At 34.9% G+C, this 19,862-nt stretch overlaps 2 protein-coding genes across 4 annotated transcripts in view; one reads left to right on the forward strand and one right to left on the reverse strand.

Moving 5' to 3' along the window:
* The window catches only part of CEP85L (centrosomal protein 85L), a 96,053-nt gene that overhangs the window by 44,913 nt on the left and 31,278 nt on the right, over positions 1 to 19,862 (reverse strand). For all 3 annotated transcript variants that reach the window (XR_015714579.1, XM_087817582.1, XM_087817581.1), the window contains exon 3: positions 16,578 to 17,365. Coding sequence is in view for 2 of the 3 variants with exons in the window: in XM_087817582.1 (XP_087673708.1) it covers positions 16,578 to 17,365 (788 nt within the window). In the remaining variant the exon portion in view is untranslated. The remainder of the gene's footprint in view (positions 1 to 16,577; positions 17,366 to 19,862) is intronic.
* Positions 1,023 to 12,723, forward strand: PLN (phospholamban). Its single transcript, XM_016198712.2, has 2 exons — positions 1,023 to 1,100; positions 10,091 to 12,723. Exon 2 carries the CDS (start codon positions 10,181 to 10,183, stop codon positions 10,337 to 10,339), a length of 159 nt encoding a protein of 52 aa, XP_016054198.1. The 5' UTR covers positions 1,023 to 1,100; positions 10,091 to 10,180; the 3' UTR covers positions 10,340 to 12,723.

Here is a 19,862-nt window from a genome sequence, read left to right on the forward strand (position 1 = left end):
CTTCTACCTTAAGATAAACTGTCCTAAAAAGTTCAAAATGTCATTCTATTTACTAAAATTTCATTTATACAGTTATTTTCAGGAAAACTGCTACATTAAATGAGGCCCTTCCTATTAGAAATAAAATTTCCAACACATACACACCTACTGCCAATAAAGTATCTAACTAGGGTGCTACTGATTAGGAATTTGTGATTCTCTTTTGCTAGAATGTTACTCTTGATTCTGTGTCAACTTATTAAAATTTTAGTAGTACTTTATGGTAATTTAATGCAGCTATTATAAAATCCTAAATACTTAAATTGTAAATCTTACAACTTTTCTTGGGGTGACACAGTATGAGAATTACTGTTTATAAATATATTGTTAAAGAAAACACAAATGTATTAAATACATTTATTAGTTCTTACTTTAACCATAAGAAAAAGCTAATTTTTTAAAACCAAATTAGTTATTAGCATGGCTTTCTCACACACATAGGTATGAGGAAAGAATGTAAAATAAAACAGGAAAAGGTATAAAATTTGTTTTCGGTGAAAATGTTTATTGTCTTGCTAGAAGTTAACACTATGAAGCTGAAGAATTAAAGCAACAGCAGGAGCAGCAGCAGCAATTCAATAAAAGGGGTTTGGCTTAAGCCAGTATTATTATTCTCACTCTATTAAAATTCCTATTACTATAAGTATTTTAGTTCTTCAACATTATCACTATCAGTATACAATCTTTTCTAAGCCCAAAAGCTGCATGAGTCTTTAAAAAGAGCTTTTTCCACCCGAAACTTATTTTTTTCATTTATCTATCACATACTTTTAAAATTAAAAACAAGAAAATGAGGCACAAAGTGTTAATGACCTTTCCACACCTAATGTAAGATAAATGACATTCTAAAAAGTTTGGGTGTGATTAAGACTAGGGCTAACCAATCCTAACTGCAGAATTCCTGTGTGACATCATAAGACCTCCCTAAAACACTTTTTCTCCTCCACCTACTTCAATTGTTCCCATAAATCTGGTAACAGAGAAAACTTTCCAGCTAAACGCCCATAAGACTTCATTCTACTCACAATACTCTACATATTGGGATCATCACAACAGTGAAGGTAAGAAACAGATTTCACTGATTTTGGTAATTCTTACTTTCTGCAATTCAAACTTACTAAACTTTTAAAAAAAGAATCATATACTGTAAATTTCAGTTCAAAGTTAGACAATAAAATATGACAAAATGCTTAATCTCTAAATAAATGCTTATTCATTCAGTGACAGTAAGAATAAGACAACTTTAAAATGATAATTACATCCATCTTTGACCCTGGTTTTTGGTTTGTCATTTTAACTTGATTTTCACTTTTGTTTTGCTTTTCAAAAGTGCGTTTCTACCAATTAAAGTATCTTTCAATTACATTACTATACTTGGTGGTAGTAGCGATTTGATTTCTCCAGGCAAAGACAACGGCTGCATTTTACTTGTTACTCTGCTGAGAAACAGGGTGGGAGGGGGTGGTCTACTCACATCTAGGACACTAAGAACAGTCGTGTGACTGTACAACATGCACGATATTGGCGTGGCTATTCCAGTATCATCATTATGATTCCCTACGGGGAATATTAATAAACTGGGGCTTAAAAATATATAATATAAACTATTTTTAAATGTTTTTGAAAACTTTTTGCTCTCTATAAAGTCAAGTCGACTTTAATAAACACTGCTAAAAAAACCCCAAACTTTAATAAATTGAGTTACTTAAATTCAGGATTATATCATCAATAACAAGTTTGGAAATTTTAAGACACTTGTCAAAAATACATGCAAAATTCTAAAGTTACAGAGAGTAATGCAGCACTTTAAAAACAGACTTTATTTTGGAAGCAAAAGATTCTTAAATATCTCATTTGAGTGAATATGATAAAATGAGGGTTTACTCCGCCTATTAATGAATATACCTTTACCAAGTTACTACCTCTAATGTTCCTTAGTTTCCTCTCCTGCATTTAGTAGAGAAATAAAGGAAAACGGGGGGGGGGGGGGGGGGGAAGAAATGCTTTAGGAATAAAGTTGCCATAATAAATTGCATAACTTCTGTTTGAATTCTACCCTAGTCTTAATGTTATAATCCTCAATGTAATATATGAAATGTCTACATTCCTAAATCTCAGTCATGGCATAAAGAATAAAACTTCAATTTTATTTCATTCTTTTTATTTTTATATGTATATCAACAAAATAAAGTTTACCTATAGAATTCTAAGTTCCTAAGAGAATGTTAACTCTACTGCTTTATACAGACGAGAACTCTGGATATCCGTAAGCAGCACTACTTAAAGCAAGCAAAAACATTTCTAATTTTTGTCCGCACTGAGGTGCCCTAACTGCCTCTGAATATCTTTATATTTATAAAATATTTTTCTTTTATTACACAGAGTGACTCAGTGCAGATGTTTTATATGCTTATTTATTAATTTTTACTCAAATACCAAATTACATTCTCACATTTCAAATGAGATGTTTGTGAGTCTTTATACTATCAGATTACATCACATATTGCTCCAAAAAATTGACAATTTCTAGAAAGAGCATAAATGCTATTAAATGCTACCCCCTTAAGAAGGTATGTCCAGATTAACAGTGACTGTTGTTCAAATTTCAAATATTATGCCCTAGAGCCAGACATTAGATCCCAACTAGTCCATCTCTATTATGAGGTAAAATTTAAGTACTGTCTTTGTTTATAAAGCTATGTGGTTTAAAATTAAGTGCTTAAAAATAGTGTCAGATGGAATAAAATGGAAATGTGAAAGATGTTTAAATTATGAAAAACACATGAAAGAGCTAGAGTACTTTGCTTTATTAAGAAATGTCAGTCATATCACTGTCATGTCCTAAAACTCAAGTTTCAAAAATTATTTTAATAGTATTTTAGTGACCATTAAGGAAAAAAAATTCCAGAAAAAAATGCATTTGGTTGCATATTTGTACATATTGTTTCTTAATCTCACTAATTAGAATATTTGTATAGATAAAATAGTTCAAAGAGAATAAAATTTTTAATTTATTAAATGTGCTATATATTTATGTAATAAGTTATATATTAAAATTTTAAGTAAATATTAAATGTAAAGATTAGATTACCTAAGTAAGACTGTATATTTGTTACCAATGCTAGAAATAAAAGTTCAATGAAAACTTCCTTCTTTATTCTTGAAAAATTTCTAATTGCACGGGTGTATACAAATATTTCATTTGTCCCTCTTAGTTCCCTATATGTTGACACTGCATCTCTATTTTACAACTTAGGAAACAGATGTGAAAAGGTGAACTGCCCAAGGTCACAGAGCTAGGAAATGGCGGAGCCTTGGCAAGGGCCAAGATTTCCTGACTCTAAACCACATGCACATCCTATCCACAGATCAACATGGCTTAAAAATAAATCATGACAACGGAAAAAGCAAACAGATTAAAAGTCCTCAAATACTGTTAATGGTACTCTCAAAAAGCAGTTAGAGGATACAAACTTGTATATCAAAACCACTCCATTTCATTTAAAGTTAATGCACAAGGCATTATATCCTTAATAGCCTATATAATATTATCGTGATCATTTTCAAAGCCAAAGATATAAGAAAGTTACAGATGACCTTAGTTATTAAGTAATAATCCCTGGAAGGCAAAACTCAAAATAGTTACACAGACTTTAAAAAATAACATTATCGATCAAATTTAAGTTTCCTTTTAATTTTATTCATGCCTAAAATACTCATGCCTTTAATCTATTTAACCTTGATAACCTAAAATCCAGGTTAACTTTTCAAAACTTTTCACAAAACCATACTTTCACACTTAGGTCCAGTTATATATTAAATCTTTAGCTTTCCTCAATTTCATTTCTGACCTCCTCACATGCTACCATTTAAAATATTCAATACCATATATTTCAAGGGGCTTGAACGAGGAACCTTGTTTTGTTATTTATGCTATGGAAATCACTAACCTTCATCTAAGCTGTGAATTAACACAATGCTAACCTTACCAGCAAAGGAGTAAACCTAGAGGTTAGAAATCCAGGAAATAGCCTGGGCGGGAGTGGCTCAGCGGTTGAGCATCGAACTAGAATACAGGCGATCAGGGTTCGATTCCTCATCAGGGCACATGCCCAGGTTGTGGGCTCAATCCCCAGTCAGGGGCCTGCAGGAGGCAGCCGATCAATGGCTCTCTCATCACTGATGTTTCTATCTCTCTCTCTCTCCCTCCCTCTCCTTTCCTCTCTCTGAAATCAATAAAAGATATACTTTAAAAAAATAAATAAATCCAGGAAATAATCCTTCTAAATTACAGTGACCTAAATCAGATAATATGTAGTGTCTTTGAACATTTCTAGAAATAGCATTTATTACCAAATAAACACATGAAAAGGACCTGAGTATACATCTTCACCCTAGTATATTTGTAGTCAACTGAGGACCTCTAGTGCTAGTTAAAATGTACTCCACCTTCAGGTCTTCCAAAAAAAAAAAAAAAAAATCCACTCACATTAGTGGGCGTATATTTAACTGGCATTCATTTTTCCTTGAAGTTCACCTACACTGCCTCCCCACATAATCTTTCCCAAAAGAAGAATCTAAAGTCTTAACTAACTACTATAGGGTTAAAAAGAATATTTTAACTGCAAATAAATTAATTTTAATAAAATAATCATAATGAAGACAAGCCTACAGACAAAACAGCCAATTTCAAAGAGAAAAATCTCTCTACACTGTTGTTTAATAAAATTTCCTCAAGGCACAGCTTTAAAGAAATGAAAACATTTCATTCTGGCGTCGTTTTAAGGATTGAGAGTATACTGATTTTTATGCTTATGCAATTCCATTCATAACTAGGCAGAAGCAGCTTGAAGATTCTTCCAAATAGCCAATGTGGACCAACAAAGCTATAGAATGTTGTCACATATAATTTCAATTAGAACTTCCATGCTTAGCATTAGACAATTTCAAAAGAAAAATAATTCTATCAAAGTAACTTTCGGGTTGTAAAAGAATGACGGTAAATCTAATGATGAACTGCCCTGATTTAATTCAACAAATCAAAAATAGATTTGTGAATGCATACACAATCACTTCTGGATGATCTGCAAAAATGACAAAAAGCAGTAGGAAAAAATAAAGTCCCCAAGTAATCCTAATACAGACAAATCCTGTAAGCTCAGATCTACACCTTATTCTAATCTTGTGAACCAAGTAAATGGGGGGTGGGGGGGGGAATTCTAAAAAGTATGTCAGCCCTAGTCAGCTTTGCTCAGTGGTTAGAGCATCGGCCCGAGCACTGAAAGGTCCCAGGTTCAGTTCTGGTCAAGGACACATGCCTCCGTTGTGGGCTTGATTCCCAGCCCCCATTGGGGCTCATTCAGGAGGCAACCAGTCAATGTTTCCCCTTTTCTCTCTCTTTCTCCCCCCTCCCACTCTCTCTGAAAAGCAATGGAAAAAAATATCCTCGGGTGAGGATTAAAAAAAAAGTATGTCAGGCTGTAAATTTGAATGTCTGTTGCTTTACTATCAAAATATGGCTCATTTACTAAAAGAACAAATAAGCAGACAAAAATAAAAGGAAAGCAAAAGTCTGAATTCCACAAATAAAGATTTAAAAACCTCAGAAGTTTATTATTCAGCAGAGGGTGTGCCCCCAAAAACTGAAGTTGAGAAAGTTCTGCAAAGGACTAAAAGTACTTAAATTATAGGCAGGGAGGACTACTCACCATATACAACATCATTACAGTATTAACTGCCTAACAAGTCATAAAGCAGACCACTGAACGTTTACAAACGTGTACTGAGGTTCCCTTTGCACAAGAATGCATCTGCTGTTACATCAGAAAATGACTCACTGCAGACAAAGTGAGGACTCCTGCAGAAGCTGATGTAGTACCTTTCACCCAAAATGTTGCCTAGCATGGCACACGTTTGTTGAAGGATTAGCGTGGCCTGTGGTTTCTCTCTTCTTCCACTTCAAAAAATAATACTATCTTGAGCTTTATTGCATTTACTTCCCAAGTTCACCTTCTTTTGAGCAAAAGAGAAAAAGTAAACAACCAAAGACTTTATAAATCCTACAAAGAATAGTAAAGAGTTAACTATTCCTCCCATCCCTCCAAAAATTACAATAATTACAGATCCCACAGACACACAAGGCAACTCTGTGGGCACTTTCCTGTCTCTCACATGTAACTCAAGAGACAGGAATCTGGCATTTCTACAATCAAAACATCTTTCATATTTTCAATATTCTAATTCTAGGGCTTCAGTGATGAATTACTTTTTTAAATGTTCTCACTCCTCTGGTCCCAAACACCTAATTTACACATATTGTCATCCTGTAAAAGGGGGAGCAGAGTAAGAGCCAATTTCAGTCTCCAAGGCTGTTTAAGCCAGATGCAAATTCAGAACATCCCAACACAATCTATTTCTGGTTATCCTAAAAGAATGCTCTAAAAAAATCAGATAAAATGAAAATAAAAGCAAACTATTTTTCTAAGCTCTCCACCAAATATTATTCTATAAACAGCTTAGTTCTGAAAAGTGGGCGGGGGGCAGGGACACTGCAGGAGTTCTAAACTCAGAATGGTTACGATCGCAGAGAAAGAATGATGAACACCTGACAACCATGACATTATGATGTAATAAAGTTCACAGACAACTCCAAAAAGAGGACTGTGCTGTTCCCACACACAGCTTTTCAATTCTCAACACATAACAGGAAGCCTCATCTTGTATGAGTGAGTTTTGCTTATTACCATCAGATTTTGGAAGGTCAGCAGAACAGGACTCAACACTTTCAGACACTACGCTGTAAAAGGAACTGGGGCCAATAAATTGGCTGCACACACCTAACACTTCAGCATGTAAAGCAGATTTGTTTTTGGTTTCAGCATAAAATTATGCTAAAACCAAATCACTTTCAAATTTTAACATTTCTAAGCCTGACAAGAAATAAACCACCATCCTTGGCTGTCTCTTTTATACTCAATTTGCTTCCAAGGAGAATCCTTTTTCAATAATAGCTGGCTGTTGAAAGATCATGAGGTCGTCTTCAACGTATATTCATTATACTTTCATCAGTAGAGAGGTCATCTCTTTAGGGCACACCACTTTGTACTTCCAAACACCAAATACCCATTTGTACAAAGTCCAGTTCAAGTTAATGCTGTTAACCACTCACCTATCTAAACTGTAATCCTCTAATGTAAATGCTCAGCCTCATTTTCCTCATCGGTAGTACGAAGAGACTTGAGATGTGTTTGGGGATTATATGTTTCACTATCAAATTCTGTTATTCTAACTGGTCAATCTGTTCATCATGGCACTATCTTTGATCATTTTCAATTTTCTGAAAATAAAAGTAAATCATAAAAATCCCTTATTCAACTTCATTGATTTATTCAAGTAGTATCAATTATGCACCAAGTACCAGAATATAAAATAAACATGGTTCCTTTTACTCGTGAACTAGAAGTCTAGTTGGGGACATAAAACATGTAAATCAAAATTACAACATAGCCTGATAGCTATCCTGACAGAGGTAACACTAACGCCCTACTGAAAACCAGCAGAGCTGATCATCAATTCTACTTTAAAGAGTAATGGAAGGTTTTATTAGGAAGTGATATTTAAACCGGGCCTTTAAGGATCAACTGAAATTTGCCTGGCAAAGAATCCAGGTGGGGGTGGGGAAACATTCCAGGCAGAATCAGAACAACATGTGCAAACGACAGAATCATAAAAGGGAATGAAGTATTTATGGAAAGGTGACATGTTTCATGTGACTGACACACCACTCATCAGAATAGGGAATGACTCTTATATATACAATGCTTCATGATGAACTGGCTAGCTTCCTCCTTTTCCATGGTTTGTCTCAAAATAATTTTTAAATTCAGGCCTTTTAAACAATTTATTAAGTCCTAAACCTGCACAAAAGTGCAAGTTCAAACAGGAATTGCCAATGCTTATTCTTACTCCTTTCTTAACAGTACTATTATATATCCTAACACAAGGCAGCTAGTCAAATATATAAAGCAATAAAGAAAATCTTCCCCACAGTTACCCAACAGTATAAATTCACTGTATCTACTATAAGCAAATATAAGCAGAAACAACTTAAAATGCATTTTCTTAAAGAACAAAAAAAAAAAACCCTTTATTTCTATTGTATTTTATCTGAGGAATCCAAACAAAAATAATACCAAGTTTAAGCATTTTCCAAGTAGAGGATGTTATAGATAAATTAAGTAACAGCCACTGGTGTTGGGTGATGGACAATTAAGAATACATGATATATATATCATATATAGCATATATATATATTTATATATATATATGAATACATGCTGAGATGTATATACATACACACACATATATATACATATATATATGTGTGCTAGATAATATACACACTAGAGAAACACAGGTTGTTACCAACTCTTTAAAAGAATAGTTTGTGATACTTTGGCCATTGGGATCTCCTCACTACAGACCAATGCTATGGAAGGAGGCCAGAGTCTCCAGCCAAATGAAAGCTCAGTCTAGTATATAATTCCAATCATAATACAGCCAAGTTGAAGTCCTTAAACTACAGAATCTTACCATATACTACATGGTTTCCTTGTAAAAATGAATGCCAAGTTCTCACTGATCCTGCCTGATCCATCTCTTCCCTTTTCCCACTCTTTCAGTTCTCCATTCTGCCCTCTCCATCACTACTCTCTGTCAGAAATGGAGCTGACAGGTTGAGCAGGGTTTTCATGGAATGTATAGAGATGGGAGAAAATTAAATCTGGCAACTGGAGTAAGGCAGTAATATCCTGAGTAAGAATAATATTTCTTTTTCTAAAAAATATATCTTTATTGATTTCAGAGAGAGAGGAAGGGAGAGGGAGAGATATAGAAACATCAATGATGAGAATCATTGATTGGCTGCCTCCTGTATGCCCCATACTAGGGATCAAGCCTGCAACCCAGGCATGTGCCCTGAATTGGAATCAAACCTCAATCTCCTGGATCACAGGTCAATGCTCAACCACTGAGCCACACCCGGCTGGGCAAAGAATAATATTTCAACAAATGTGAACAGCCATGATCTCTAGGCAGTTAATTATGGTTATTTTTTTATTCCATATCTAATTTTTCTTAATTCAAAATTTATATATAAGTATCATGATTGACAACAAAATATCCCCAAGTCTTAGTAGTTATTATCTCTGGACATTTAATACAGTTACTTTTTAATATATACCTAATTTTTCTATAATGGTGTATTACTATAAGTTTTATTTTGCTTGCTTTTTATTAATTAGCACAAATAACTAGGCAACTAATTAATTAATTAGGCAGAACAGCTTGTGGGAGCTCTGAAAGAAAGCAAATGGAATCCACTGTCAATAAGTACAGGTCATTTGTAAGTCATTACTGTCTGTGGTAGATGGTGAGATGATGATTTTATTACTATGACTTCTGAACCTGACAGTCTTCACTACTTAATATCAAATCTTGTTAAAATGTTACTTAAAATAGCATATTCTACAAAGCTATAAAATCATACAAAGGAATGACAAACATTTGAACCCGTAGTACTGGTTCTATTTTATTTTGGAATAAAATCAACATCCAAAGAATAATTTATTGCATGCATCTCTTAAGAGATTTGCTTTATAGCTGTTAATACACTAATTGTCATAACAATTATGCTCACAGAGAATTATAGGATTAATGAAACTATATGTAAGAACTTTTGCCCAAGGCAATACCCCAAAACAAGGTGCACCCTAAACCAAACTACATTTCTATTCATTTTGAGAGGAGGCAGCAAAGACTGAAGTTACTACACTCCAAACACAAGACAAATAAGACATCATGGTGACCCTCACACAAAAAAAAGACAGGACAGACTAGGAAACACCTGTGTGCACACACACATATGGACTACAGATACACTATATGTCATACATAATGTCCAGGAAGATGAATTAATATGAACTTGTGTTTTACCTGTTCAGAAGTTAGGTTGCATATATGATTCTAACCCACTTATTTTTTTACATTCCAGGCTACCTCAGAGTGATCTCACATTTGGCTGTCTACTTTTTACCTTTCTCTTGATCCTTTAAAACTTCAGACTTCCTTGCCTTCCTGAGTCATGGAGAAAGTCCAATACCTCACTCGCTCTGCTATAAGAAGAGCTTCAACCATTGAAATGCCCCAACAAGCACGTCAAAATCTCCAGAACCTATTTATCAACTTCTGCCTTATTTTAATATGCCTCTTGCTGATCTGCATCATCGTGATGCTTCTCTGAAGTTCTGCTGCAATCTTCAGTGCTGCAACTTACCACCGTCAGCTTAGTCTGTCATCCCAGCGAGAGGGGAAAGCAGACCACTTCCTAAGTAGAAGAAATTCTTCATGCAAAGGTCAAGATTAAGAAGAAATTATTAGCAAATGTATTCATCTGCTGGATCTTGTAAATGTGAAAAGGGCTCTATTTTCAAAATTAACTTTAAAATGACTGTAAGTGTGCATAATGTAACTGTTGATTTCCTCAACAGAGCTTGTAAATTTTGATCCCAAATCTTATCTGAGGATGAACTAGGAGTTTAGTTTTAAAACTGTACTGTTAACAAGTTCACTTCATATAAAAAGCATTAGCTTCACTATTTGGGGTAAATGTAATTTATATTGTACTATAAAAGGCTCTTTGATGTTTATTAAGTATTTTTTAGTTCTTCACCAAATACCAAAGTAATCATTCAAATGGTGTCATTATTTGAAATAGCCCACTGATTCCTCATGTTATCTTTATTATTATTATACACATGTCTCCTTAGTAACTATCAAAACCTTTATTTTAAAATAGAAATTGCACTCTTTTTGTATACTTACCCTAAAGTTTGAAGTTTATGAGAATCAAGTAGGAAAAAGGCCATACTCTTACATAAATAAAATTTCTCTTAACCAATTTTTCAAATAATTATAGAACTCTAGTACATGTACATAACTATAAAATCGATTCTCTCTAAGACATTATGACCAATAGAGAACTACTGGTTAATTTAACAGTTGGCAGTGTGGTTACCCATAATTACTAATACATTAAAAAAATAGAGTCTAACCTTAATTTATGGCACTGTAGCTGATTATCTGAGCTAGAGTACATAGCTTGCCATAGTATATCTTTGGGATCATGAAATCTTAAGACTTTATATTGTATAGGTTGTCTTCTATTCTGTCCTCATACTCCATGTAGGCAAGCAAAAGAAAAATATACATACTATTTCAAGCTTTGAAAAATAAAATTTTGAATTATCTCTCCAAAATTAACTAATTCTTTGATTACATTTTGAAATGAACTTTTTGTCTTACTATTGTTTATGACAGAATATATGCTTTTCCTTAATCAACCAGATGGTAAACACTTGTTTAGTAGGCCACCCTACTTCACTAAATTATACACTCCGAGATGGTAATCTTTAATTATTTTCTTGCTGAATACATTTTCTCTTTCTGCTCTAGTCATTTAAAAATATCTTCCAAAAACCCATAGAAAAACAGAAGTAAAAACTGGTAACGGAAAATATATTCAACCAAAATTGGTAATTTAAGGGGATTCAGTTGAAAATGAAGTTTGGTTCACACCTATACTGTATAACCCAATAATTTTAACTTCAGTTCAAGACATATTGCTAATATACCATTATTAAAGAAGTAGAGAACATTTAATTTACTGTATGATTTGTTAAAATATAGTTCCTAAAAGAATTTGAAAAGTGAAAATTGACCTTGGTTTGTAACACCAATGCTGCTAGCAGAATAATGATGGAGACACTATTTTTAAAATTTTCTGAATCCCTGAGTGGTACTGGAGATGGGAGGGGGTTTGCTGATCTTTAAGAAATGGCTCTCATACATACAAGAGGATTTCTTGAGCAAAACCTTATAAATGGGTTAGAGGTCCCTAATATCAACTAGAAAGCTTATAAATAACAAGACAGACATTCACCTCACTGGTGTCAGCAATTATCCATGCAAAAAGTAACTAAGTTCTATAATTAGTTGCATGATCTTAAAAATAAGTGGAAATTTTGAAATAACAAGTTCTATTCCTTTCAATACATTGTTCATCACAACATCAACTTCAAACCATAAACTGTGCAGATATCGGGTTTTCCTTAATAAATTACAAATAAAAATTTTTTTGTTTTTCATTCTGCCTTTAATAGAAATTAAAACCTTATATTTGATTATTACAGAATACTGTAGCTCAGGCATAATGCAGAACAAAAACCCATTCTTTAAATGTAATTTATTTATTCTGCTTATCATGATGTATAAAGAGTAAAATACAATAAAATAATGTATTTAAAAATTTTTTAAATACCAAATGCTCAAATACTCTCTATTGTAGAATAAATTCCAAACTTAATTCACAGTCTGAAAAATGAATTAATTTTTTAATGTTTAATGTTGCATTTTATATTTTGGTTTACGATGTTTATTTAATGCAAATCACTTATATTAAAATGACCTCTTGAACACAGTGAAATCATTCTTTAATACACTGATTGGTTTGAGTGTATTATCTTAAAAAATCTAACATAAGCAGTTTGATTTTGGAGGTTGTTTTCTGTAGCATTCCTCATATAAAATAAGATCAAGATTTCCTAGTACAGACACAAGAGGGCAGACCTACATAAAATAATGAATTTCCTTCTACCTAGCTATTACTTATCCTTTGATTACTTTTAAGTCTTATGGCAAAGTGGAAAAATGATAAATTTTACCAAAAAAAAAAAATCTGCTCTTCTAAGTAACAGCACTGTGCTACTTTTAAATGTCTAAAAATCATATTCCAATACTAGAAAGTTGATTTTTAAAAAATCAAGTATTATTAATTTTATTTATTAAACATGTATACAAAATTCATTTATATGCTTTTTCACTAATGAATGTGTCACAATGGCATATCCATCCTATCTATTCAGAGTGGCATAGTGTCCACATCTTTCAATGTAGTTATATTATCTTAAACATTTAAAAAATTAAAGCTAAGACAGGGTGTAAAAATAAGGGGGGGGGGAATAAAAATGTTTCTTTTCAGAGGATATAACAGAAAACACAAAAACTCTATTAAAACTTTGTCATTCTCACATGGTCAGACAAAATCCAAGTCACTTAACTTTGTCATTTTATCAAATTCTTGATTTATGTTTTTGATTTATATAAGAGAAATATTTCAGTGACATGTTGAAATCACTAGGAACCTTTTATCTTAGCTGAATAAGCCCCTCAATGATTTAAATAGGCACAAATTCTATCTTCCTGTTTTTAATGCCTGCAACCCAGAACTTAGAAACATCCTAGAGAATATGAGAGAGGATGAACAGCTTTCTCAATAAAGAGACCACTTCTTCACGACTGTCCTGGATCCACTGTGAGCTTACAGAAATACAATGGATACCGTTGTGTGTTGAAGTACACACCCCTCCATTCCCTTTCTATCCCACCTCCCTGCTCCAAAATAAAAAAGGAATGCAACAGGGACATGGAAAGAGATACATTCTTTCCAAAGAGAAAACAAGACTTTGGTGTTTGTTTTCTCTTCTTGTAGAGTCAGACAACTTTTGGGGAGAGTGGGATATGCAATAGAGGAAAGAATCAAAGACACTGGTGAACATTACACATGGAGGCTATATCCACAGGTGGCTTCTCTTCGTTCACAAAGGAAAATGCTTGAGTACTAACCTACCTGCACTGTGGCTGATTTGGTGGAAAACCGTGGAGACAGGGAACACTATGTACATAAGACTATGAGGCTGACTCACTAATTATTCTGGACTGAGTCCTAAGAAGAGCAAAACTTCCATGTTACAATATTAATCATCTGAGGGGAAAAAGAGGGGAAGAAGGCTGTGAGGATCAAATGAGATAAAATACTCCAAGTTCTATATAAACCTATTGTGGTGTTAGATCATGACTCTCAGCCAAATTCCTTTCCTTAGTTGCAAAATAGTGTTTTTTTTCCACAGTGAGAGTTTAGCAGTTGTGCTTAAAAATCATACACACTCACATGAAAGAATGAGCTGATCCTTATTGTGGCTCTCCCCTCTATGCAAAAATTAGACTAAAGGAATTCAATGTTTTAAAGTGTCTTTAAGAAACAACTAAGATGAGAGCTTTTAAAATGGTAAAAATAGTATTGGACACGCCAAGAAGAAGGTATTTGAGATTTTTTTCTGTAAGTCCAAGAAGGGAATTAGAGAAGTGGTCATTTAAACACTGCAATTGAAGTATGTGAGTTTTCTTTACCTAGCTTCATTTTTCTACTCTAAAACTTAAAGGCACTATAAAGAGATCATCCCAAATAAGGTCAATCAAAAAAGTAGGACTTTCCAGGGTGTGTGCAAATTGTGTCCATTAGTACCTTTCTTCCCCTACCATGTACTGGAAAGATTTAAAAGTAAGTTTTGCTCCACAATGCACCTTCAAGGTCCCTACCTTGGCTACACTGTTAAGTTGGGGAAAACTTAGTTCACAGCAAAGATTCATTCATCTAAGCAGAATGAAAGAAGGGGTGAATTAATACTTATTCCTTTAAACTCACCCATTTTCTCAGTTACCTTCCTATTGCACCTACGTCAGGTTGTAGTAGAATACAACAGTTGTTCAGCCCCCTGGACAACTCCAATTCTGTGTTGGACGCCAACTGGAGAAATAACTGCCTGATCCCTGCTCTCTTATAATAAGCATTTGAGAACTAAAATAGGATAGTATTTTTTAAATTAGGTGTTTATCTTTAAGTCACTGGAATTGATAAATCACAAATAAGCTTGGTTAAATTGGTCTTTTCTGATTGGTAATTCAGACGTCATAATGATGCTTCTGTCTAATTATGTGCTTTAAATATACACCATCGAGATGATAAGAACTGGAGTTCAACATAAGAGTGAGGGTGGCACACGGGTGGTTAAGGTTCTCCTGTGACTACAGCATATTAGGTTATATACATGTTTGGGTTGTATTCAGATTCGTGAGGTTCCCAGATAAGTGATCTTATCCTTTCACAGAATATATTCCTTTAATCTTTCATTTTTATTAGTAGCAGGAATAAATAGTAATTGAAAGTTTTGCTCTAGGGAAATTTTGCAATTTTGATAGAATTAATTTGTTTACATGAAAAAGTACTCAACATCACTATCATCAGGTAAACACAGATGAAAGCCACAATGAGACATCACCTCACACCTTTAGGATGGCTATTATAAAAAAGACAAGGGGTAAGTGTTGACAAAAATATGGAGAAAGCCTGGGTGGGTGTGGCTCAGCGGTTGAGCATCCACCAAGGATCCAGGCGATCAGGGTTCAATTCCCGGTCAGGGCACATGCCCTGGTTGCGAGCTAGGCAGCCAATCAATGACTCTCTCATCATTGATGTTTCTATCTCTCTCTACCCCTCCTTTCCTCTCTCTGAAATCAATAAAGATTTTTTTTTTTTAAAAAAAGAAAAATGTGGAGAAAGAAAAACCCTGTGCACTGCTGGTGAGAATGTAAACTGGTACCCTCACTGTGGAGAACAGTATGGAGGTTCCTCAAAAAATTAAAAATAGAACTACTATATGATACAGCAATTTCCCTTCTGGGGATTTACCCAAAGGAAACAAAAACACTAATCCAAAAGGAAAGGCACACCCTCATGTTCAATGAAGCATTATTTACAATAGCCAAGAGATGGAAGCAATGTAAGTGTCCACCAATGGATAAACAGCTAAAGAAAATGTAGGGGAAAAGTAGATTACAGTTGTGAGTACTCAAAACACAGAGTTTATTCCTGTATTATTACTTATTAATTATTGTATTATTTTTCATTCAGAAAACTAAGTCTACTTTTGCCTCACCCTGTACACAACAGAATATTACGTTTGAAAGTAGCTAAGAGTGTAAATCTTAAAAGTTCTCATCATAGGAATAAAAAATGTTTAACTAAATATGGTGGTAGATGTAAACTAAACTAGACATTGTGATCATTTTGCAATATATAAATATATCAAATCATTATGCTGTATACCTGAAACTAACATGTCAATTACATCTCAATTAAAAGAAAAAGAAACTGAGACCCAGTGATATTAAATAGTAAGTGCTAGGCAGAGAGTCATCTAGGTTCTAAACTTGAAGAACAGAAACAAAATCTAATACCTCATATTCCCAAATTACTGTTCTATGATATCAAGCCAGATCCTTTGTTTTTGTTTCAAGTTTCTTCAAAATTAAGGGTTTGCTTTGTTTATTTTTATGTCCATTGAACAAATCAGAAAGTAAAAACCAAGTTTTCATGTTAATCAGCCTCTAATATTTTTTAAGTTTTGTCCATCAATGCAATGGTTTGGGCATTTACAGCATCTATGCTTATTTACTTCCAGGGGGAAGAAAAAGCAGAGCAATCTGTGCCTATGGGCATATTGTCATATGCTTACTGCACATGTGCTATTATTATACTCACAACATCCACTGGAGGGAAGCAATCCCTAGATATTGAGCCTTACCTGCATGGGTGTTTCACTTTCTTGTGGAAACTCCTCAATATGCTGCTGCTGCCAAGGAGATAAACTGTAAGAGTCTTCCGTAGTTCTACCTTCCAAAGGATTTGTCCGCAACTGCTCTGTAAGCCACATCTGTGTCCTCACAGAAGGCTGAATGGGGACTCCACCTACTGCCTGTTGACCAAGCATTAAATATTTGGGAGGTTCAAAAGCCTCTGAGCTTGTCATACTGGGCTTGCTTTCAGGTAAGGCACTGTATGTCATGTCTAAGGCCTGTCTCCTAAGAGTGGAAGAAGAGGCTCTCAAATCCTCTTTGCTACAGCTCTCAAATTTATACTTGCAGTCCAGAGTTGATGACCGTTTTCTATTTATCTCCTTGTCCTCTAGCTTAAGCATCTCCATACTATCATGTAAGCAGCTAGGCCCAATCGTCCTCAGGTGTGATGTTAAAGTCTTGCCTCTCCCAGTCTTTTCCAGACCACTCCTTGACTCTTCAGTGTGCGCTATGCCACCCGGACTGCAGCTGTCCGGGGCAGTGAGTTTGGATAATGATGACCATTTCCGGAGGGGCCGGAAGTCCTTCATGTCTAGTGAGGAGTCCTGCTCCCCCCTACTGTGGTTTCCCAATGTCTGCAGGAGGCTTGTACTCCATTTTGCGCCGTCTGACGTCAATGATTCCCTGTGTTTGGAAACGGAGGCGCTGGAGTGAGACGGCATGACATGGGCAGTAGGAAGAGCAACCGACGATCGACTAGGCTTAAAAGTTAATGTGCCACTTGAAGTTGAGTGATCTGGAAAGAGAAAATCATGTCAAATTAGTATAATTATTCTTTTAAGTTTATCTGAAACAGATCAAACAAACTTTCAAACATTATTTTCTAAAAACAGATACATAACAAAATAGATGTCCATTTGTCATCTACTAAGAGATGAACAATGATGGAGAAATACAAGCAGAAGTATTATAGTGGACATTTAACATGTTCAAGCTTCTCACCAGCATCTGCACAATCTTTTTATACTCCCAAAAATTCTCACCTTGTAAGTCCAACCTCCCAAAATAACTTTTAGACCTCAAATTATCCACGTACACTCCGCAACTATGATGCCGACCATCAGAAGCACCTGCGCAGGTTTCAGTTTGGAAGTGAGTCACCTGAGAAAGTGGGCTGTGTGCAGCTGCCGTTTGGGACTGGTACAGGCAACTGCGCAGGCAGCAGCTTTCCAGGGTGGCAGCAGCAGAGGTGCCGAATCAACCTCCAGCCCAGAGGTGGCAGCAGTTGGGCAGCAGTGGTGGTTTCCTCCAGCACTTGGTGGCGCAGGAGAGTGACAGTTCTCACAGATGATTTGAAGCATATTACCTGCAAGCTTAACCTTAACCCTGGTTCTCCAGCTCTCCCTGCAAATTCTGTGAGGCATGAATACCATTAAATAAACCCCTCATCTGCTCAATCAGCCAGTCAGCTTCTTCTGCTGATTAAAAATACCAACTGATCCAAGTATGAAGCCAGAGAATGTGGTTTGAAAAGAAAAATGAATGATCCCATTTAACTGCAGCATGGAGGAAGTGTCAAGAAAAGTTGCTCAGCCCGGCCGGGTGTGGCTCAGCGGTTGAGTGTCGACCTAGGATCCAGGCGATCAGGGTTCGATTCCCGATCAGGGCACCTGCTCGGGTTGCGGGCTCGATCAATGACTCTCTCATCACTGATGTTTCTCTCTCTCTCTCTCCCTCTCCTTTCCTCTCTCTAAAATCAATAAAGATATATTTTTTAAAAAAAAGAAAAAAAAGAAAAGTTGCTCAAGACAATTCTTGAAAGGTAAAGGTGGAGCAGAGTTGCACAAGTTTTCAAATGTGCTCTAAGGAAAGAGCCTGGCCTTCATTCAGCAAGAAATGTGATAGCACTGAAAGTTTCCAAACAAAGGAGTGACAGGACCAAAACTGCACTCACGATGATTACTCTGGTAGCGGTGCTAAGGATGGACTAAAGTAAAATGATTGGCAAGAGGGAGATTAACAGGCTACTATGAAATCAGTAGGAGAAGAACATAAAGGGGAATATGCCACTGAAGGTCGCTTCTAAATAGAAGGAGGGCAAATATCCCCAAATGTCTATGGAATATTTGTATTAATATATTATAGTATTATATCTATTTATCTTATTTATATTGTGCTATAGTCCTAAATATGTGTATTGAAATCACCACAGCCTCTTAAAAATACCTTTATTTTTTTTAAATGAGCTTCATATCAAATCTGAAATTTTCAGTTTTTTACACTTAAGAAATATGTAAATATAGATATAGTGGAAAGGTTAAATGTAATGCTTTGGAATCAGTCTTTTACATTCAGATCTTGGCTCTGCCACTTAGTCATGTGTGCTCAAACAAGCTATTTCACCTCCTTGCCTCACTGTCACCTCATCCATGAAGTGGAGATGACAACAGTGAGGACTCGATGAAATAGTACACATAAAAGACTCAGGAGAACTGGCACAAAGCAAGATGAAAGTTATTATGACACCTTCGAAAAGCTAAAAGTAAATGTTATTTTCAATATAAAAGACAAAAGGCTAAATGCCTAGACCACACAAAAAACAACCTAACAACCAAATTTTAAAATAGGCAAAAGAAATCAGTAAGCAAATCACCAAACAAGAAATGTTCCTTTGATGATGGGAGTATAAATTGTTATAGCCTTTGGAAGACGGGCAATCTGCATATATATCAATATTTAAAATATGCAAACATATAAAGGAATATATGTAAACACGTACTTATTCGTGAGCAGATAAAGGGTCTAAAAGAAACACCCAAAACTTAATAAACAAAGGTAACCCCAGCACAGTGGAACAGGAAAAGATAGATGCTTTCACATTTTACTTTATACAACATCTTGTTATAATTTCTTTTCAAAGATCAGTACCATTTAATCAAACTTCTGCAAAGATGTTTTGTTTTATGACCTCAAAGAGTTTGAAATATCTCAAAGAATACTGTTCTAAAGTATGAATAATATATCAGGTGACTGTCTCACTTTCCATGTCACAGTTGAAACCTCTGAGAGCAGAGATCACCAGTCTTTGCTGCTACTTATATCTGATAATGTGCTACTTTCTTGTCTCTCTTTGCTAGCTCATTATTTCCCAACTACAGAGAAAATCAACAATTGGTGATAAAAACCAATTCCATATCAGGCTAGCATTTACTCCTACAAACCTGAAAACAATTCAAACTTGAATGTACAAAAGGTACCTATACCCAAGAGATTGTGATTCAGGTAAAGTAGAG

Source organism: Miniopterus natalensis, chromosome 5, assembly GCF_054644295.1.
Source record: "Miniopterus natalensis isolate mMinNat1 chromosome 5, mMinNat1.hap1, whole genome shotgun sequence".
NCBI lineage: Eukaryota > Metazoa > Chordata > Mammalia > Chiroptera > Miniopteridae > Miniopterus > Miniopterus natalensis.

Coding starts and splice junctions, on each gene's coding strand:
- PLN (XM_016198712.2), top strand. CDS start 10,181: ATGGAGAAAGTCCAATACCTCACTCGCTCTGCTATAAGAAGAGCTTCA.